The sequence below is a fragment of the Microchirus variegatus genome (genome assembly GCF_963457635.1).
Source record: "Microchirus variegatus genome assembly, chromosome: 22".
In the NCBI taxonomy this organism is placed as follows: Eukaryota; Metazoa; Chordata; class Actinopteri; order Pleuronectiformes; family Soleidae; genus Microchirus; species Microchirus variegatus.
Genome location: NC_139823.1, coordinates 4457163 through 4480035, shown reverse-complemented (window position 1 = coordinate 4480035; position 22873 = coordinate 4457163). Strand labels below are relative to the sequence as shown.

General features: G+C 41.0%; 1 protein-coding gene across 3 annotated transcripts in view; it reads left to right on the top strand.

The window, feature by feature from the left end:
- Window positions 1-22370, top strand: part of LOC310943444 (FERM, ARHGEF and pleckstrin domain-containing protein 1) — a 54074-nt gene extending 31704 nt beyond the window's left edge. For 2 of the 3 annotated variants that reach the window (XM_083909008.1, XM_083909009.1), the window contains 20 exons: window positions 2776-2923; window positions 3025-3120; window positions 3220-3383; window positions 3483-3551; window positions 3634-3709; window positions 4879-5083; window positions 9802-9989; window positions 10261-10350; window positions 12613-12746; window positions 14164-14245; window positions 14334-14571; window positions 14681-14811; window positions 14911-14979; window positions 15833-15922; window positions 16196-16278; window positions 18014-18126; window positions 18456-18616; window positions 20539-20646; window positions 21969-22120; window positions 22214-22370. In XM_083909008.1, coding sequence (XP_083765134.1) covers window positions 2776-2923; window positions 3025-3120; window positions 3220-3383; window positions 3483-3551; window positions 3634-3709; window positions 4879-5083; window positions 9802-9989; window positions 10261-10350; window positions 12613-12746; window positions 14164-14245; window positions 14334-14571; window positions 14681-14811; window positions 14911-14979; window positions 15833-15922; window positions 16196-16278; window positions 18014-18126; window positions 18456-18616; window positions 20539-20646; window positions 21969-22120; window positions 22214-22295 — 2479 coding nt within the window. In that variant the 3' untranslated portion in view covers window positions 22296-22370. Of the gene's footprint in view, window positions 1-2775; window positions 2924-3024; window positions 3121-3219; window positions 3384-3482; window positions 3552-3633; window positions 3710-4878; window positions 5084-9801; window positions 9990-10260; window positions 10351-12612; window positions 12747-14163; window positions 14246-14333; window positions 14572-14680; window positions 14812-14910; window positions 14980-15832; window positions 15923-16195; window positions 16279-18013; window positions 18127-18455; window positions 18617-19665; window positions 19803-20538; window positions 20647-21968; window positions 22121-22213 lie in introns of all 3 variants that reach the window. The other variant, XM_083909010.1, reaches the window with a different exon arrangement.
- Window positions 22371-22873: the final 503 nt, after the last annotated feature.

Sequence of the window (22873 nt, the reverse complement as noted above, 5' to 3'; positions counted from 1 at the left end):
TATTGTCCAGGTGACACATTCAGGAAAGCAGCTGTTGAATAAATTGGCTCATTGTGGAGAGAACGCTGTGGCAGCTCTTAACCGTAGATGAGCTCAGCGATGCCTTCTTCGTAAGTTGTGTAACAGCTTCTTCCCAGAGGAAGATACAAGTTTGACTACTTCTACTACAAAAGGCTGACTTAATAACAATAAAGCTGAATGGCTAATGACATGATCATACAGGCGTACTGTACATCAGCTGGTTTTAGTAGGTTAAAAACCCAGATTTTCAGAATGTATTCTCTGGTGTTTTAAGTGAAGTTTAAGTGGCTATTCATACAAAAACAAGTCTACGTGAATCCACTTGAGTTTTACTTTGTTGCCAGAGCGGGAAAATATCAAAACTATTTCCTCCTCTTGTGTTTGGAGATCATTTGGTCCATGCACTGCATGTTAACTGTTATTTTCTGTCTTAAGTCATCTTGCCGTGGTTCATCCTGTCTCTGTTTCTGTGACTGTGCCACATAGAGGCCTGGCATATGTACTACACCGTTCAAAGTGGTTTTGGGCGCTTACATCCTGAAACGATGCTGTGTTTTTTTTGTTGTTGTTTTTTTAAGATATATTTCTATTAACAAAAGCTCTTACAAAATGTTGATGGTGTATAACAAGTCGAAAGTCATATTTTACATAAGGAACATACACAGATCTAACCTTACAGACACACTGTACAAGGATGATGACTTTTGATTCTGAACATTGTAGGAGAAAACAAGAGGAAAGAGAATAAAACAAACAAAAAAAGCAAAAATATTACACACGCTTTTCCCATCCCACCCTCCTCCCTTGTATGGTTCTCAATTTTCTTTCATTTATGTATCTACACAGTTTATATATACAGTTATATAGCCATCTGTACACATTCATATCCATATAAATCAACAAACAAATGCATCAACGAATGAAGATATACAAGAAGAACATGCAGAGAGCTAATTTGAAGCCGGTCCAGAAAGGCTAAACGCTGCTGTGTTTACGGAAAACATTTTCAAAACGACAAAGAAAAAGATTATTTCCTTCTGTTTCTGTGTGGATTGGACCTAAGTGAGAATGGTTATTGAACTCTTTTTATTGTCTCTTTTTATCCTGCGCTTTCTCTTTTGATCCTTTACTTTCCTACCTTCTTGCCTCGAGGTAGGAGCGGTGTGCTGCTGGGAGTCTATATCACTGGAAACCTTCCAGAATCTCCTCCCACCATTCTGCCTCGAAATGTCAAAAAAACATCAGTCGAAAAAGTCTGAATATGAGCCAAAGCTTTTGTCAGCGTTGACTCGCGTCTGAACTGTGTCAGAGAGGGACTCGCTGTGGACGCCTACTGCTGCATGAGAGGAGCAGAGATTGGATTTGACTGCATGTCTTTGACTTACTCCCCAAGGCTCTCTTAGCTGATAACTGTAACTGCAGTTCCTCTGGTTATAGATGCCTCGCTGAGTCAAATCTCTTATTAAATGGCACACACAGGAAACTGGTCCACTGATAAGAATTAGGAAAGTTAGTTGGTGTTTGCAGCCCCTTCCTACTCCCTGATAAGCAGGGAGTTCATTTAATGTGCTACAGTTGTATTTTTTTTCTTTCTCAAAGATATTTTTATTGAGTTTTTGCAAAAATATAAAGTATAAAATGTTGACAGGAGCTTATAAATTGCACGCACATAGGACAAGAGAAATTATCCTGTACATCCATCGTAGCAAGAGAAAACAACATCTTGTCCCAACCCCACCCCTGAACACATCGTTACCTAGCCAGACACATTCACAACCGAATAAACAGAAAAAGTAAACCAATTGTGCTTAATTCCTGGAGTAATACAGGTAGCCGCTTGCAGTCGGGTTTTACTCTTATCAAGTACCATAAAGTAAAACAAGATGGAAAAGTAAATATACACAAATCATAAACCCACAGATGGGCCAAAAGCAGGCATCGGGCAAATGTTTACACTTAGTATTGTTGATATAGAAAGAAAAAAGCAAAATGTGAGGTATCCAGCCCGTAGCAAGTTTTAAAATTATGAAAGTATTCCAGAAAAGGTCCCCACACTTTTTGAAGCTTTTCTTTGGAGTTACGGATCGAATAATACATTTTTTCAAGGTTTAAACAAGACATAACAAAGGGAAAAGAGGCAAAAGACAGAGCTCGCCTTTTCGCTGGGGTCAGGCACACACATTGACCTCACCCATGCTTCTGAAAAGACCAACCAGAGGGTTGGGCTCTATGTTCAAATTGACAATTAGGGATAAGGTTTGGAAAACTTCCCTCCAGTATTTCTCAAGACTACGACATGTCCAAAACATGTAGATAAGTGAAGCCTCCTCTCTCTTACATTTGTCACAACAGGGATCCACATCTGGGTAAAAACGAGATCTACAGTTGTATTTTTCTCTTGTAGCTTTTTTGTTGTGGGCTTGGAAAATGTTATTAACAATCTTGTTAACAATGTTATTAGATTTTCTCTGGGCTCTCCGGTTTCCTCCCACAGTCCAAAAACATGCAATATGAGGATAAAGTAGAGTGGACACTCTAACTCAAATTGACTATAGGTGCGATAAAAACGTCACTATACAAAAATAAGCTACATCTGTCCCTGGGAACACAGGCAATATCTCTTAGTAGGATCAATAAATTGTCAGTTTTTGGTCTTGTCATGGGATGTTGTTGACTGTTGTTGACAGTAGTTGAAATAAGAGACATTGCATGTCTCATCTTTAACCTTTATTGCTGTTGTGTTTTGTGTTACAGAGGTCAAACACCATCAGAATCAGATTATCAGTTATTAGAAGTGGCTCGAAGGCTGGAGATGTACGGGATTCGCCTTCACCCCGCAAAGGATCGCGAGGGCACGATCTTAAGCTTAGCTGTGGCTCACACCGGAGTCCTCGTCTTTCAGGTCAGTATTGATGTGTTGATTCTCCGTGTGTTGTGTTTGCTTCCATGTATAAAATAATTGTTTGTTTTGTATCTAAAGTACTTCTTTTTCCGTCGCTGCAGGGACACACAAAGATTAACGCCTTCAACTGGTCTAAAGTTCGCAAACTGAGCTTCAAGAGGAAACGCTTCCTCATCAAGCTGAGGCCAGATTTAAATGTAAGCCGTGTCGCTGCTTTGTGCTGTGTGTGTATAATTAAATCATGCAATAAGTGTAATTACATAAATGTATTAACTGTCCTCTGCTGCTGCTACTAGAGTTCATATCAGGACACTCTGGAGTTCCTGATGGGTAACAGGGACTGTTGTAAAGTCTTCTGGAAGATCTGTGTGGAATACCACGCCTTCTTCCGCCTCTTTGAGGAGCCCAAGCCTAAACCCAAGCCGGTGCTCTTCACACGAGGTTCCTCCTTCAGATTCAGGTAGATGGGGAGTTTTTTCCAGTTTTCCTGCTCTCACAGACGTTTCTGCTTGTGCCGGATGGACTCATCGTTATCTCTGTATCTTCTGTATTTCTGCAGCGGTCGCACACAGAAGCAGGTCATCGATTACGTGAAGGAGTCTGAGTTTAAAAAGATCCCGTTCGAAAGGTAAAGCCTGCAGACTTCATCGTGTATAACTCATATGCTCACAGTGTATAACGCTGACCCTAAATTATTTCCGTCTGCCAAGGAAACACAGTCGGGTCCAACAAAACAGCCGCCTGACGCCGCAGCCTTCTCCGCGTCACCATGAAGTGCCAACAGAAGTGAGTGTCTGAGCCAATTAGCTGTGTTTGCTGTGGACAATTAGCTTCATGAGGCCGGTGTCATCTCAGTGGATCTCATTACAGTCATGATCCTGTGTTTCCATTTAACACTTTATAATAAGTACACACTATTAGCATTAGTTAAGCATTGATAAATATTCAATTCATCATTTATAACGCATGAATACTCATTAGTATGTAGTTTATAAACACAGTTCTAAATGTTTTACTCATGTGCTGAAGTGTTGGCATGTATTGAGTGACTGCTGGACACAGACAGAGGTGAGAGAGCAGTCCCTTGTAAGCCAATCACAAAGCTCGTTTGTTGGAGGTGGATGCTGATTGGCTGGGATGAGTAAAACATTTATAACTGTGTTTATAAACTACATACTAATGAGTATTCATGCGTTATAAATGATGAATTCAATATTTATCAATGCTTAACTAATGCTAATAGTGTGTACTTATTATAAAGTGTTACAAAGCCTTTATAGTACACTGCAATCATGTTTTGTCAGTGTTTTAAAGCCTACATTGTAGAAATACAATACAGTTTGGCACAGGAAGTGATGATTATTTTACTTTTTAGTTACTTTTTCTTTCAATTAGTTGGTGAAAATGTTAAATGGTGTCTGTAAGACTTGTTCACAAAACAAAGGTATTCAGTTTAAGTCTCATAGAGGACAAAAAAATAGAAGAATCAATCATCAAAATACAAATCTCTTAGCTATTGCAGATTATGTCATTTCAATTTCATGTCACGAACATGCTGTTTTTGTTTTTGGGGGTTTTTTTCTATAAAAATGAAAGTGAATTGCAGAAAAAAGTATTACGTGGACTCGATTATCCCTGGTATTCCAAGGCTGGGTCACATCTTGCGTCTGTGCTTCTCAAAGAGAGTGCAGAAGTTTGTCTTAATGGACAAATTAAGCACAAGTATAAGCACCTGTTCAGAGATTAAGTCAATCACTGTGTGCTCACTCTCCTCTAATCACTTGATTTGAGTTGATTTATGGGAGCTGACACCCATGAACACTTGAGTCAAAAGTTTCCTTCTGTTTGGTTTCTCATAATCACAACTCACAGCGACACCTTTGCCTGCCGTCCATATGTCTTAGTTATAATCATAAAATCATGTCCTCTTGAAACGCTTTCATTCTCTTCCTCAGAGATCTGCTCCCAGGGACAGAATCGACTCGTCTCTTGAGCATCATTGGAAAGAGTCCGCGTTGGTGAGCGCAGAAGACCCCTCAACGACGAGAGCGAGCCCCTCCCACCAGAGCAACGGCCATGACGACAGAACGGGACCCGCGTCCAGGACGGAGGAGACGACGACAACACGGCAGACCCACCAGGAGCATCATCAGAGTACAGGTCCAGCATATCACGCTGCTGCTGCTGCTGCTGCTGCTGCTGCAGGCACCAGCTCTTATTTCAGCTTCACTGACTGGAGTGAGTTAGGTAGTGAATATACAATGGGAAGGGACCAAAATGTGAGGTTGGATCACGGCTGTAGGGAGCAGCAGGCCGTGCTCCACCAGGGGTTTGATTCTGGGAACGTAAACAGAGCTTATCAGGTGCAATACAGAGAGTCGCTCAGAGAGAACCATGAGTTTGACGAGTTTACAGAGCAGTCATTCAAACGACCTGACCCAAGTCCTGTCCATGGCACCGTGGCGGACATTAGTGCTCATAGTAGAGACGTGACTGCTTCGAGGAGCGTTGTCGCCGCTCCTCCCGCAGACATTTCCCCTCAAGCAGCTTCCCCCGGTCACGCCGAGCAGAACGGCTACAGCTCTGCTCCCCCTCACTCTGAGTCGACCAGGTCCCAGCGCTCTCAGCGTTTACTCAAGCTCCACAACATGCGTCACAACTTTGACGCAGACCCAAACCACGCAGCGTCCGCCGCGGGGCACGAACCGCGTCCCGTTCTGTCTCGCGCCGAACGCATGGCCGCTCTTGAAAGACGCATGGTGGCCAATGGGCTCTCGGCGCCGAGCAGGTCCAGGTCCGGTGCCGAGCGTCAGAAACGCTTAGGTCACGCCGGTGTCTCTCACACGGGAGCGCTTCAAATGAACGACTGCTCCACCACCAGTGGGTCAGAGTCTAGTGAGTCTGAGGCGGAGACGAACAGGGGCGATGAGAAGGTGGAGACCGGCACGTCGTCCCCTATTCCCCGCAACAAGTTCTCCTTCGGCAGCCTCCAGCTGGACGAGGACGGAGACGATGACGGATGCTGTGTCTTCAGTGATGAGGATAGTGGGCAGATTTTCAGCTGTTAGACTAGTTTTTTTGGCGTTTTCTTCTTGGCGGCATGGAGAGGCTTTTATTGTTCAGCAGAAACACAAAGGGGCCATAATTAGAATTGGACACTGATGCATAAAATTATGTATTTATTCTTTTAATGTATTTAAAAGGAATAGTGTACAGTTAAAGCGGATTATTGCTTAGGGCTAATTTGCATCTGCTGACCCACGGTGGGTAAGAACATGACAATAACCTTTGCACACACAGCAAATAAAGCACATCAGATATATTATTAGTACTTTTTAAGAGATGAACACTCTTACTTTGTTGTAGACTATATTCTTAAGTCATTTTTCTCTTCCTGTCACACTTGCCTTATGATTTCCCACAGGAAGCGACACGTTTTTCTCTAATTTGACAGCAGTTGTTCGGACTTTGCACATTTCTGGAAATGCGACTTGTGCTCATTAGCAGTGTTTTTGTCTCAGAAGACTTGGGCATATTTACTCGTGGCAGTAATTGTTATAGAGTATATGAGTATTTACTGTATTGTGAATAATCTCACTGTCTATGTTGTCTAATGAATAGTGCTAATGTGGCATCTGCTGTGAGATTAGAAAACACAAAAGCTGCATTTACCAGTATTGTAACCCCAAAAACAGAAATGTTCATTGACTAAAGTGGTTGAAACAGCAACAATATTCTGTTGACTGTTGTGTGAACAGCATTAGAGACCAGCAGGGGCTGAGCCACGCTGAAGTGAAATTAAACGTCTGTTGCAGCGATGGTTCAGCCTCTCCACGGCAGTTTATGGCACTTATGCCGACAGCTGACATCCCTGTCTGCACTTGACTCATGCTCAAGCATCTCTGCCAGCGATTTGGTGTCTCCGCTCAGCTGTTGTTGTCACACACACACACATTACAATCTCCATTCACAAAATAGTGAAGCTGCACTTTTTATTTTCCACTTCTCTGCACTTCTGTCTTGTTGTTAAATTCTCTTTTATTTGTATTTATGTTCTGTGCATGATGTTTTCTTTCTTTTCTTTTTTTTTTTTCATTTTCCAAAGTTTTGCACTGTGTCTGTCTGCATGAGACTGTCACATCTGTATTTTCTTTTTCTCTTTTTCAGTCGTTGTTGCTGCTGCATGTATATACCTGCTCTGTCACTTTCACTCTGTGCTGTGCTGGGGGAAAACAAAAACACATTTACCAGGTTCTTTCTCTGCAGTGATCCAGCTAACACTTCATTATTCCTTAGGTTAAGAATGACAGAAGCTGGGGAATATGAAGGGGGGTTTTCCATCTGTCTCAGCATGTGAGTGTATGTGTGTGTGTGTGTGTGTGTGTGTGTGTGTGTACTCTACAGTCATGTCATTTACATGATATTTATATTTTTTAAATTTTAAAATGACTTCACGTTTCAACTTGCCTGAATTCAAAGCTACATTGGCATGAATGATGTGTTTATTTCCTGGAACTCTCACACACCTCACCTATAGACTTGGAGTAACACTCCATCTACCACCTAACTTGTTAAATTCCAGGTCTGTGCTGTAAAATCTGTGTGTTTTTAACCACGTATGTCGTTACGGAGGGGTGTGTTCCCTATGCATGCCGTGCTAAACCAACATGGAAGCATGATGCACACATGCATGCACTGTATGAATGTACTCTAATATACTATAATAAGGGTTAGTTGCGCACAGTCACGTCACTGTGATGCCATACTTTTTTTTTATCAAACACTTTAGTGTCAAAATAGCTTTTAAAATAAGGGAAGTGTGCAGTATTTACATATTTTTATAATAGCAGATCAATATTTTGAGTTTTTTGAGTACATTGAAAGCAGAGCTGATTGAATGTACACCACCAGTCAAAAGTTACTGTTTTTTTCTTTATTTACATTATAGATTCTCACTAAATGCATCAAAACTATCAATGAGCACATATGGAATTATGTAGTAAACAAGACATTGTGAAATAACTCTAAATATGTTTCATATTTCAGATTCCTTGAAGTATCCACCCTTTAGTTTCATTACGGCGTTGCACACTGTGCATTCTCTCGATGAGCTTCTTAAGGAAGTCAAGTCAAGTCAAGTTTATTTACAAGGAGCATTTAAAAACAACCTCAGTTGAACCAAAGTGCTGCACAGTTATTAAAATACAATATAATCACACACAATATAATAATAAATAAAAACAATAAAGGAATAGTGAGAGCTCAATTTAAAACAAAAACTAGAATTAGAATAAAAACAAATAAAAAAGTAAAAAATAAAATGTAGGAAGCCACCTACCTGAAACCTCAAAGGTTTTCCCACAGTCTTAAAGGAGTTCTGAGATGCTGAGCACTTGTTGGCCCTTTTGCCTTCACTCTGCAGTGTGTCCAAACTTTTGACTGTTTCCTCATTACCACATACTCAGTATTATAACAGTCTCACAAGGCTGTTGACTCTACCACAGAATGTTGGACCTCCTATTTCTTTCTCTCATTCACTGACTCACTGTGTTTCTCTAGAAACATTCACCAGGCGTTGATCGTTCCAAGCCGCTTTGCTCTCACTTTATAATCATTTATAAGTGTTTGTGTTACTTGTGGAGTCAATAAAAAAAAACAACCTGTATGAAGACAGATATCTGAATCTTCTTTGTAGGATCCTGGTGCGACTGTTTCCCCTTCATATTCCCGGTAGATTCGTAGTGTTGGTTGTTGCATGTCGTCGTCACATCGTAGCTTTCCTGTGTGTGAGTCACTCCTTCCCCCTCTCCTGTGTTTGGACTAACTCTTTCTCAGAGTTTTTGCTGGATCATTGAGTTAATTGCAGTCATGGGTTGCGCTGGTCTGTGCATCACTGTTGTGTTTCTGCTGACACGCAGAGGAGTGGGCGACTTGGCAGCTACGATATAGTAAGTAACGTGAATGAAGACTGTCAGCGTAGATGGCACTGAAGTTACTCGTCCCTCTTAATCATCCTGCAGTATGTGTCTCGGCTTGTGTATTGATTGACACGGCACAAAGGCTGCCAGAGCTGTCTGGACTGTAGAGTGAGTCATGGCTAATGTTTCACTTTGTCCCCTCAACTAGATGTGATTTGTTTCCTGTATGGCTTACGAAGACAAACCGTGTTAGTAAATACTAAGGGGGTTTGACGTCGCCTACATAGTTTCTCCATTGGTGGAGGTGTTTTTCTGTGAATGCTGTAAAGTTTACAATTTAAATGTCAATAGTGAACGATGGGTAGTGATGCTTTTATTGTGAGAGCATAACATTTTTCTCTTACTCCATTATAAAAATCTGCAAATTTTTTTTAGTTTCCAGGTCATAGTGACTGACCGTAAAACCAATCATTTTACAACCATATAAAACTTAAAAAAAACAGGAAATCTCCAGATTTAATGGGATTAAAACTTCCTCAAATAAAATACAACTCACCTGAGATTTTAAAGGTCCAGTGTGTTAAGAATCACTGCGATTGTGAGTCTGTCTCATTCCCAAGTGCCAGGGAACTACGGTGGCCTTCGCATACCAGAAAGGATGCCATTTTTCTCCGTTTGTGTTGTAATTTTTTGCTTCAAAATGCAAACATTGGCTGGTTTGTCCATTTGGGCTACCATAGAAACATGGCATCAGATAATTGCAACTTACTTTAAATTTCGAACTGATTATACACGTATACAAATATACTTATGGGTAGTAGTTATGTTTCAGCCAATTAACCCCATAAATATTACACTCTGGACCTTTTAAGTAGATTAATGCAATTATTTTTGTAGCTTAATGTTGACTTTTTATGCATATTTAAATGACTCTAACTTCGTCTCTTCTCTCTCGTGCAGGTGTGGTGCCCAACAGTCCTCACCTGTCCGTGTCCTCGGGACACTCCCACGGCATGGTCAACGGTCAGAAATCACTGGAACTGTGCGGCCACTTTGCGGACGGCCGACAGCCTTCCCCGCTCACCAGCCCGCTGCTCAACGACGCCTGCTGCATTCGCACGGACGACGAAGACGAGGGTCGGCGGAAGGTTTGTAAACAAGATGAACTTAAAATTAGTAATTAAACAGCTTTTTTTTTTTTTCTCTCTCTCTTAAAGGTTGTGCCTCTGAGCCGTTGTCGCAGACTCAAAATAGCAGTGGACCTAGATTGCATGTCCTAAATACATCTCTGCTGGGACTGAAGCTGAGAATGTTCCTCTAAACGTACTAGAGAAATGGGTTAGATGAGTAAAACAAGTGTTGGACTTGTTCGTTCATGCTCTGCATCCTCTCTCTCTCTCTCTCTGATTGTCTGTGCAGAGGTTTCCAACAGATCGGGCTTATTTTATCGCCAAAGAGCTGCTGACCACGGAAAGAACATATCTGAAGGACCTGGAGGTGATAACTGTGGTAAGATGAGCAAAGTCTACATATTATACACTATTTCTACAAGTTAACCTAGTTCCCTGGTGTCCTAATGAACATGTCTGTGACATGCTTTGGTCAAAATACCTGTTCAGAACGCACAGTTTTGAGTGCCTGAAAACTACGCCAGCGTCACTGAGGCTCCGGCAGCTAACAGCAGTTAGCATTTGGAAAAGCCCTCTGCCATTTGCCGACTCAAGCCGGCACATTGCCGTCATATGTAAAATGTATCCACTGGACACGTAAATTAGGGCTGAACAATTTATCGTTTTAAGACCGAAATCGCGATTTCAGAAAACTTGATCCTCTGATCGTTAAAGTCGCGTTTTTTTGCAGTGGTCCTGACTGACCCACAGCCAGGCTTTTAACCAGCAGGGCGTCCGGGCGTCCTGGGCACATACTGTACTGAAAATAATAAGGAATTAGACGCCCCAAATCACACACAAATACGTCATTATTACGGTAATATTGTTCTTGCCAATAAACATGTTATATTATCCTCTGAGGCTGGAAGTTTGTGTAGAACTCTGTGCTGCACTGTGCGGCCAAGAATAGAACACTTTGCAGACTTCCACTCTTCTGGATACTGTTGCCCTCGCCTGCACTCGCATGTTTTTTAGAGACATAGCGGAGCTCTGCCAGACAACAATTCCAGGAATGTCTCATTGTGACGTAGCAATGAGTGCGGAAGTCAACATCGCGTGTTTTATCTCCTGTACTTAGACTGAGGAGGACCACAAAAACACGAGTGAGTCATCTTTTTTCACACTTTGCCTACACATAGGGCCTCCAGAGTCCCAAACATAAGGAATAAAATGATTAAAAAGTAGATTTTTCATAAACATGTCGCTCCACTCTTGGGTTTCTGTCCTCTGGGTAGAAAACATTGATTATCCCAGTCTGCTGGTCCATCACAGTGCGCCAGCCAAAACACAGTCAGGCAGTGATGCTGTGATATTTTGGCAGATGCAATTTCATTTCTTTTTTTTTCATCCCCCTTTTTCATTTCCCACACTCGTGCACTGAAATGCATTTATCTGTCTCACTCAAGGCTGTGAATACTAAACTGTGTTCATGCTTGAAGAGATAGATGGGATTTAGCTGCGTGCTCCCTCGGCATGCGACTCCCCAGGTCTGGAACAGACAGACAGACGGCGCTTGCTACAAGCTGGAGAAAAAAATATAATCAAATGATAATATATGATAATATTGCAAAAGCAAATGCGTCAGAAAACAGGATATTAAACACGAGGTTATGAGAGTGGTGAGAAATGCAGCCATCGTCTGATTCTGTGCACGCTTGTGGATAAAATGAATCCGGTCTTTCCTCTGGCGAGCTCAAAGGCTGCGGCTTTTCCTCGTCTCGTGAATTTGATGAGCTTGTCCTCATTCTTGTTTCAGCTGTGTGTGTGTGTGTGTGCAGGCTTTGTGTCTCTCTCACTCCCTCTCTCTCCAAATACGGAGCATTGTGAAGTCATCCGAGCAACAGCTGGTGCTTCTTCCCAAACCGCTTCGAGGAAACACTCACATTTCCCCAAAAACCCACTTCCCTTTTCCCATCGCGTCAGCTAAAATAGAGACGTCTGCTGTGCCCGGACGCACAAGGTGCAGCATTTGGCAACAGTTTATTAAAAAAACGATGGTGTGAGCAATGACGAGTGTCTGATTCTTCCATTTGTCCTCGGGCAACAACAGAAGCTGAGATGGGAGTGTACTTGACTCAAAATTGATCAAAGCTCTTCTTACGACGTTAAATGTCCTTGACGTGTAACGACAGCTAAACCAGAATGAGATCAGAGCACCATGGGCTCAAGTCACAAAAACAAACAAACTGACAGAGGAGATGATTATCAACTCTCATCGAGGGATACAAGCCATTATTATTTAATCATTTTCATACCTGCTACATCCAAATCCATCACTTCATGGTGGCGTTGTCTCTTCTGAACATGAAAACACTCAGAAATCTCAGGGAAACCCCTCTGGATTAGACTCTACAAAAATAAAAGTTTCTATTTTCTTATCAAAAATCACAAATATGCCTTGAAGCATTTTACAATCTGCACAGCCTCCCTCGATTCAGATAAGAAAAGAAAATATCTCTCTGTATTCACAGTGTAAAACTAAGAACATGACCATGACTCCTGCGTCTGTGTTTCTTTTAGCTTAGAGGGTGTAAAATAATCTGTCAAGTAGATTTCCTTCAAACTGATATTGAAAGCTCTGCATGTTGTGCATCTGTGTCAGTCTTTTCAGAGCGCTGTGGGACAAGACGAAGCCACTCCGGACTCTCTGAAGAACACCATTCACTCCACGTTCGAGCCTCTGCACAAGTTCCACACAGGTTTTCTCAGGGAGGTGGAGCAGCGGCTGGCTCTGTGGTGAGAGAACATCCTCCAAATCTTACCCCATTTTTCTAAATATGACATTGTTTTCGCGCTAAAGTCTGAGAAGGCGACCCTGTAGTCCCTGTAGTTGACCTGAGGAGCTACTGTCTCCATGGCAACAGTCACTACACTATGGCTGCCCTTTTCTTGCCTGTGGGTTCCTGTTGTCTGACCTCCTTAATGATGATGTGCTTTATTTAACATACTCTGAGTCACACACACACACACACAGTGATTCATAAAGCCTATCAGACTCTTCCATTCATAGCCATTATCTACAGACTATTTAAATATCAATACCTATGCTCACTCATTCTTAATAGAACTCATATGGAGTTAATGCTGCTGATAAGAACCACATTCAAATGTATATGCAAATTATCCGGCACTTCATGTGTCTCTCTTTCCTTTCCTTTGCATATTCAAATAATCTGTACCTTTGTCGTTGTGACTAGATTAGAAAGCTGAGATGAAGAGTCAGACTAAGATACGATTCCCTAAAGCTGCTGATTTAAAAAAAAAAAAAAAAAAGCCCCAAATTAAAAAAATATATATTTTTATGAATACATGGGAACCAATTACTTTTGCTCCCTGTCAAAGGGGAACGTTCTGCTCAATGGAGACACCTGCTGGCAGGACTCTCAAAGTAAAAAAAAAAATTCTCTGCAATTTAATTAGAAGGTTTTTTTTTACACGTCTCGCCTGAATAATCAGCAAGCCTTAATTGCCTGTCTGTAGCTGAGTTCATTGCTTATTAGCTGTCTACATTAATTGCATTATAACAAAGTCCATCGCTATAGGGCTTTTTAAAACCGGAACAAACACAAAATGAAAAGCAGACAACTTAAGCCAAATTGAAAAACAGTTTATAAGAATAGGTTTATATAGTATGATATAAAAGAATGAAACTACAGAATCAAATCAGTAGCAGTAGCTAAATCTACATCTGTAGAGGCTCAGCCACTGCTTTAAGCCCCTGAGATGCTGCGCCTGGACTTATTTGACGTGCCAAGTGTCCTGTTTGTTAATCAAAGTCGGAGACAAAGGCTCCCAATCAAACACTCTCACGTATATTTATTTCCTTTGCCGATTGTGTTCAATTATTTAATTACAATTACAAACAAACAAACGTAACAGCCAATTAAAATGGTGTACCAAATCACAAACATTATGCTTCCGAAACACCTGCCCAGGCAAGGCTTAGTTCCTACTTGTAACCTCGTACAATTTGGCTCCTACAACATCTTTCCTGTTACTGAGACTAATGTATTTTGTACAATGTCCCTCATACTAATGCTTTTAAACTAGACTAAACTAAGGATTAGGCAAATAATTCCAAAGTCAATGTGTTTTGAAAGTGAAATCTGTAAAGTTTCCGACACAAAAACACCGGCACGTTTGTCAATTCTAGGGAAGGACGTTCCAACGCTCACATCAAGGGTGACTACCAGCGCATCGGAGACGTCATGCTGAAGAATTTTCAAGGTTTGAAGGTGAGAATGAAATGAGCGTAAAACACTTCCGCACCTGCAAAAATCATACTTCGTTGATTCTCATACGTGCATGCAAACCTGTCCACAGCCGCTGACAGCAAACCTTCACAAGCAGTCTGAAGTGCTGCTGGAGCTGGAGAAGGCATGTAGGGCATCCCAGAAGCTGGAGGGTCTCTGCAGGGACTTTGAGCTGCAGAAGGTCTGCTACATCCCCCTCAACGTCTTCATTCTGCGACCTCTGCACCGCCTCATTCACTACAAGCAGATCCTGGAGCGCCTGTGCAAACACTACCCCGCTACTCACGTGGACTTCAGGGACTGCAGAGGTACGACGTTCTCACCGATGTTAAAGGGTGTTCTCTGTCGCGGGGAGGAGAGTTTTTCAGTGATCTGTCACATGTGCTTGTTGTTGTTGTTGTTGTTGTTGTTGTGTAGCTGCTCTGGCGGATGTGTCCGAGGTGGTGGAGCAGCTCCAGGGAAGCCTGGTCAAGATGGAGAACTTTCAGAAACTCCTGGAGCTGAAGAAGGATTTGATCGGCACTGACATTCTTGTCGTTCCTGGTCGGGTGAGTTCATCGCTTTGCAGGAAATTCAATTCTCTATCTGACTTCCTTCTTCCTGTGTAACATGTATCTAATCAATAATGCATGTTTTTCTTTCCTCAGGAGTTCATCAGGTTAGGTTGCCTCAGCAAACTGTCTGGGAAAGGCCTACAGCAACGAATGTTTTTTCTGGTAAAAAAACCAAAACACTTTTGCTCAAATCGGGTAATTTTACAAATAAATTAGCCGAGTGAGCTCAGTGGAAAATAACATTGCTTTTATTTTTTTATCAGATATACATTAGTCACAGGTGTTGGCAGATATAGTGCAACTGTAAATGTTATTAAAAAGGGAAATGACGTATCACTCAGTCTTTGATGCTGTTACCTCATGCCAATGCTATTTGGTAGAAATGTACGTTATAAACTTAACCCATATAACAAAATAATCATTAAAACTGAATAATTTTGGTCTGTGGACAAAACAAGACATTCAAGAACATTGTCATTTTCTGGTTTGACAAAAACTGATCAACGTTTTTTAACGTTTTTTAACGTTTTATAACATTTTATTTGTTTATTTATTTTAACATTGGACCAAACGATTCATCGATTAATCAAGAAAATAGTCACTAGTTTTAAGATTCCCTAATTAGTCCCGCAGTGGGGATATTTCCAATTTCTGCATTTTAACCCATCCGTGAGTTAGTCACACGTGTGTTCACTAGCATGTACATGAAGTACATGCTAACCCAGAGCAGTGAGCTGCCTGCATTCAGCGGCACTCGGGGAGCAATGAGGGGGTCAGGTCAGGTCAGGTCTCAAGCTTGAAGCCCTAACCACTAGGCCAAAGCTGCCCAAAGTATTGGTACTTTAGTTCAACATTTTACTACCTTTTCCACCTCTGTATGTTATAATTTAAACCTCAAAAGCGTCCCTGGGTGGGCTTGAACCACCAACCTTTCGGTTAACAGCCGAACGCGCTAACCAATTGCGCCACAGAGACGTTGCAGCTCTAAATTTGAATATCTTCTCTCGGCATGTAGTTCAGCGATGTGATTTTGTACACGAGTCGAGGGATGACGGGGACCAATCAGTTCAAAGTGCACGGGCAGCTGCCGCTCCATGGCATGACAGTAAGTGCTTGGTCAAAGTTTGAATATCTGTGCTAAACTATCTCAGCTGCTGCTTGTACGATGTCTGCACACACACTCACACACACACACACACACACACACACGCTTAGAGTCACACTGTACACAGACACTGTCGAGACAAATGCACACATCGCTCTCTCTCACTTCATTTTCATCCTTGCTCTTCCGCCTCGCCGTCTATTTTTGGTCCCTTGCTGTCCTAGATTCCACGCTCCTCTAATGTTTTTTTTTCCCTTCTGTGTGTTCTGTCAGATCAGGGAGAGTGAAGATGAGTGGGGTGTGCCTCACGCCTTCACGCTGGTTGGACATCGGCAGTCGGTGGTGGTGGCAGCGAGGTAAGAACAGTGGCTGTCGACCACAGGCGCCTTGTACCTCCACCTTTAAGTGCCCGGTTTTGCATTTTCTATATCTGACAAGATTTTCATATGGAGCTTTTTGTGCTGTTTTTGGACTTTTGTCAGTTTCAGTTGAGTTCTCGCAAAATTAAGAAATTGTAGAAACACAAATATACATTATACTTACTTTACTTATCAATAAAGGTGGAAAAAAATCTGGTTATTGTCTCCCTTTAACGTACACAAGTGTTGACATTATTGTAAATGTGCTCATCTAGCTCATATTAAAGGTCCCATATTATGCAAAATCAACTTTTTAATCATTTAAATCCTTACATTTGGGACTCTGGAGGTCCTATCAGTCGGCAAAGTGTGAAAAAAGATGACTCACTCATGTTTTTGTGGTCCTCCTCAGTCTAAGTACAGGAGATAAAACACGCGGTGTTGACTTCCGCGCTCATTGGGACGTCACAAGACGATAAATTCCTGGAATTGTTGTCTCGCAGAGCTCTGCTTTGTCCGTAAAACACGTGAGAGTACTGGCGAGGGCAACGGTATCTGAAAACCGGAAGTCCGTGAAAAGTTCTATTCTTGGCTCCACAGTGCAGCACAGAGTTCTACACAAACTTCCAGCTTCAGAGGATTTATCTGTCCAGGGGATACATGTTATATATGACGGCAATGTGCCTGCTAGAGCCTGCAAATGATCACTTTTCCAAATGCTAACTGCTGTTAGCTCCCAGTAGCCTCTGTGGCTGATGTCATTACCTGTTCCTTAAGTTTAGTTTTTTGATTTTGTTTTGTTTTTAAAAAGATACTACTAAACCTAGCGTTCTGAACAGGGCTGTTTTGGCAGCGTTATTGAACTGCTGTGGTGCTTCATCCTTATGGTATTTTGACCAAAGCATGTCACAGACATGTTTATTAGGACACCAGGGAACTAGTTTAACTTGGAGAAATAGGGTATAATATGGGACCTTTAAATCACATTAATGAAAATGAATTGTTAAAGTCACTGCTTAATGTAGTTTAAAAGCCTTTTGTTCTGAATATCAGGCTACATTTGATTGTCTTCTGTTTTAACTGTGTAAGGGGAAACAGCTGTCGATGCTTTGTCAGGCTGAAAACTCCTCTGCACATTTCTGTAATATCATATTTTTCCAAAGTTACTTTCACAAACTTAGTGGACAGCCCATGGTCAAGCAGTCCCTTGTTAATTGGACACTCAAAATAAATCCCAGCCACAGGGGTGGACCACATCTTGTGCCCGTCCCATGCCTGGATGCCTGGGGTTGTGTCAGGAAGGGCATGTGGCATAAAAATCTCCTCCAAATCACCCTCACAAATTTAGATTTAGAAAGTTTTAATGACTGAATCAAAACATACTGATTAATTTTAAAACCACAGAATCCATATTTCTATTTCCAGTTATTCGCTTAAAGGTTCCTGAATGTTATATATTGTGTACTTTTTACACAATATAGCTGTGATTATTTTTTTTGCTTTGCACTGTTTTACTTACTGACAGAAAAAGACAGATAACCAGTTTGATCCGGTCTCTGTTAGTGAACAGATGGTGTCTCATTACGGTAAATATATTTTGGCTGCAGCACACTTGGACAAACATGACTCGAACCTGTGGCATTCATTGTGAAGTGAACTATTTCTAACTGCCTGGATCTCGTGACGCTTTTTCTGAAGGGACTAAAGGTCTGTATTATGTGTTTTACTGCAGTTCCGTGACGGAGATGGAGAAGTGGATGGAGGACATAAAGATGGCGATAGAGACGGCAAAAACCAGCAACGGGCCTTCGTCTGACCTGCTGACCAACAATCTCACAGACAACAGTAAGATTGACTTACAGCTGAATATAATGAGTATATAAATAAACTGTTGCCGTATCGCAAAAAGACTTCTCCCCATGGAGAACAAACTCCTTGTAGAAAGACCCTTGTTCCAATCGGGACTTGAACCCAGGAACCAGGGTCTTCTTGCTGCAAAGGCGATAAAGTGGTAGACACTGAATGAAGTGGGAAAGACACGGTGTCATTTATACAAGACTCTCATCTGATCTGTGAATAATCTGACTCTGTCGGTGTTCGAGCACCCTTCTCTCCTCCCCTCATCCCCCACCAACGCTCATTGTCTAGCAGTAACAACCTCCTGACTTTCCCAGAATGCCTCGACGACTCCTCGGCGGAGGCGGAGTCCGAGGACGACGCGATGACGGCCGCCGTGCTGGAGAGGCCCGCTCCTCACCGCGGTAACACCATGGTGCACGTGTGCTGGCACAGGAACACCACCGTGTCTATGGTGGACTTTAGCGTAGCTGTGGAGGTACCAGCAAAAAAAAAAAAACAACAAAAACCTCAGACCTGCTCCCTCACACCCTCCTGTCTTGCTGTTCTCTTCCTCTGTGCTCCTGAGTGTGTGCCTGTATCTGAATACACCTCAACTGTCTCTCAGTGGTAACCGTATCTACCTGTGCTGCGCTTCAACACCTTTACTCCATTTATAAAATGCTATTAAAAGGCTCACTTTTTCATTGTTAAATTCCCAAATAGAAATCACAATACCGAAAATGTAATTATTATGTCTGAGACCAAATTATAGAATCATCTGGGTGACAAATATATGTAATAATTTGATTAATCTTTGACGTCTAAGAGCTCTAAGAGTTTTCTTTCTTCAAGTATCAAGTATTGCATGATGTAAAAATATTAAAGTGAAGGAACTGTGTCGCATTGTTAACAGATACATAATCTTAAAAATCTTTTACAGAAAGTATTGCACCTTTTTCATTCCGGTTGTTAAAAACTGAAACGATGAGCCTTAGAAAAGTCAATATATAACTATTTATGTACATAAATGTTCACTCATTGCATGTCAAAGCTGATTTATTTGCTCTCTTTGCAGCCGCAGTGAAAATACCGTTCCCACCTTTAACTCCTTTCGGCTGACAATCACCAGCCTGAAACACAAAACTGTGGCTTTTCCTCTGTGGTTCTGTCCTTCTTTTCCCCTCCTGGCTCTTATCGTCTTTGATTGTCTATAAATAGAGAGAGAGAGAGAGAGAGAGCAGTTTCTAGATGTGCTAAACGTCCTCATCTCACACTAACAGAATGGATCCTGTTTTTTGGGGGGGGAGATGTAGCCTCTCTACAACCCAGCTGTGTCCTGATCTAGTTCTGCTCTTCCTCTGTAACCATGTCCTCTTCACAGCCTTGCCTGGACACACCATTGGCTGATGTGTTAACCCTCCCTGTCACTGCATGCCTGTGTTTCACCGACTCAGTCTCTGTGTTTCTGTCCTTCCCTCCCTTGTCTGTTTTTTTTCTCTCTCTGTCTCTTTTCCTCCATGCGTCTGTGCTGTTCCTCTGTGGTAGAGGACCCTAGTCCAGTCAGTGAGAATAAGGCCCCCCCGGTGGGGCCCCCCAGTGGCCAGGGACCCGTGCCTCTGTCTGTTATCTGCTGGTACCGTGTTCAGAGCATCTCCTTTAGTGAATCCTGCAGGAGCCTAGAGGTAAAGGAGCCAGGCAGACAGGACAGGCCCCGTGTGTTTGTCTAATATATGAAACAATATCCCCAATATAATGACATAAAAACTATATATAAACAATGTAATGGGAGTAGCTGTGGGGAAATGTACTGATAGATATTTCTGCAAAACATGTCTGTAACAGTAGATTTAAAATGACATTATAAAAGTATATTTAGTAAAGTATATTTAAAGAAAGTCCTGTTTTAGGGTTAGTTTAGGTGACTTTCAGCCTCTGAGTGGCACTCAGAGTTAGCATATGCTTAGTACTCATGAGTAAAATAGACAACAAAGATTAATTTTAAAAAATGTTAGCTGATTTATTGGTAAATAAACATCCAACAGCTATCACAATAGACTAGCTGTACAGGACCTAATCAGTTATAACTCCTTACAACCACATGCTTCAATTGATAGTCCATGTATATAGTTAAATAGTTAAATATAAGTCGGTCTTTACCAATTGATAGAAGTGTGAATGTAAACTTGAGCAAAAGTTACTAAAATCAAAATTAACACACATCCATGTACCTATATCTATCATATGAATACATATAATATACACATTAACTAAGTAAATCTAAATACTAAGTACTTTTAGTGTAATCTAATTAAAAGTAAAACATTAAATGGTACGGTCCTCACCAACAGCAGATTAATAGAATAGAAGTTGCACTATGCTTTTATTAATTTCTAACTTGTTATTTTTCTTTCTTCGCAGAATCAACTGTCAGGAAATTTACTGAGGAAGTTTAAGAACAGCAACGGCTGGCAGAAGCTCTGGGTGGTCTTCACCAACTTCAGTCTGTTTTTCTACAAGTCTCATCAGGTGATTTGTCTTTCACTCTCCTCCTCTCTCCTCTCTCTTATTGTGACCACCTGTTAGGATGGTTCACACCTTTGTGTCGAATGTCAAATCTCTGTGTCAGAGTCAGAGTGGACACACTTTCCCAGGCTGCTTTTTATTTTTTCCATCTCACTTTTTGTGGATGAAGAAAGTATTTAGTTCTTCTCTCAACACATTCTGAGTTCTAAATTTTGCTTTTGCAATGGTAAAACACCACAGCAACACACGAAACACTAAACGTTTAAATGTATTTTTATATTATATTATAAGTATAAGTATAAGTAGAACCAACTACTACACCATGGCTGAAAATCTAACTGACTTACCACATTTGCTGCTTATATGACGTTTCAGATTTATATTTTACACAACATATTCTCTATAATATTTTTAATTATATAATTTTAAAATATTGAACTAGTGTCTCCAATTTGCTTTGGCTTAAAAACATAAAACCCAATTGTCCCAGTTTGTCTTTGAGTTAGGAGCAGTTGCATAAAGCGTATATGTATATATATGTGTATATGTATATACATACAGTATATATGTATATATATATAAATGTAAGTGTGTGTATGTGTATATATGTGTGTGTATGTGTACATATATGTGTGTATATGTGTACATATATGTGTGTATATGTGTGTACATATGTGTGTATATGTGTGTATATATGTATGTATATGTACGTGTGTATATGTGTGTACATATATGTATGTATATGTACGTGTGTGTATGTGTGTACATATATGTATGTATGTGTGTACATATATGTATGTATATGTACGTGTTTGTATATATATATATATATGTATATGTGTATGTGTATATATGTGTGTATATATATATGCATATATTAGCATGTCATTTGGTATTTTTATGGTGTTTTCCACCACATTCACGGTTGCAGGATTTTTACTGCATGAATAACTCCTCTATTGGTTTATTATTTTATTTTCTGTAATTAACTCAATACTCCAATAGTGTTGCTTTTATGTATTTATTCCAGTTGGGAAATTACACATTAATGAACATCAACATTATTCCCTAGGCACATTAATGGAATAAGACAAAATTCTATATAAACACTAAAAATTTAAGAAAAACAAGAACATGTCAATTACTACAAATAAGAAGTAGCATATGCTGTTCTCCAGTTAACATAGACAGACTCCAGACTGTGTAAAATATGTGATTTATTAAGGAAAGCCTGTAAGTCAGGGACATCAGTCTTCATGTTTCAAAGTGAATAACGGACCATAATGTAAAATGACTGGTGCTTAAGTGCTTCTACTTCTCCTCAGGATGATTATCCACTGGCCAGCCTTCCTCTGCTGGGTTACTCGGTCACTGTCCCCTCAGAGTCTGAAAACATCCATAAGGACTACGTCTTCAAACTGCATTTCAAGTCCCACGTCTATTATTTCCGAACGGAGAGTGAATATACCTTTGAGAGGTGACGAGTCCGACACACATGCTCACATTTACTAAATATATGTGGATACAAGATGTGTGAGTCACTGATGTAATGTCTTTCCTTCTTCCACAGGTGGATGGAGGTGATCCACAGCGCCACAGTCCCCTCCGCTCGCACTCGTGTGCTGAACAACAAAGAGTCTTACCCTCACTGAGGTGACTCGTCTCCTTCAGGTGGCTCCCGCTCTCCCTGTCTCCTGTCTTTGGACTCTTTTTTTTCCTTTTCTTTTCTACATCTACAGTAATCCTGGACATTTGTACATGTGTCCATGCACATTTTTGGTGCTTTTTAATGCTTTAAATGGTGACACGTCCGCTGGTTTAGACTGCATCAGAGACTGCATTTTTTTGACATTTTTACTCTCAACTCTGAAACCTCTTTTTAAGGATGTCATTTTATACTGTTTTCTAATGGTCTCAACCACTTCCTGTTTCTCTGATTTTACTATTTGCCACCGGTTGTTTTTGCAGCACGAACACGTTGATATAGATACTTCTTACAAAGATGGTCAAACTCTCACTGCATCGTCATATTTTTCTTTTGTCGACCCCACAACTTCAGTGCCAAACTGGTTTATAATCAGCATCGTAGGATTTTTTTAGGTTATTTTTTTACACTGGGGATAAGGAGCGTCTCCTATGCTATATACCATGGACTTTTTTAATCCGGTTAAAAAAGGCCACCTTATAAAGGTCAAAGCTATGTTCACACCTGGACCAGCACAACGTGTAC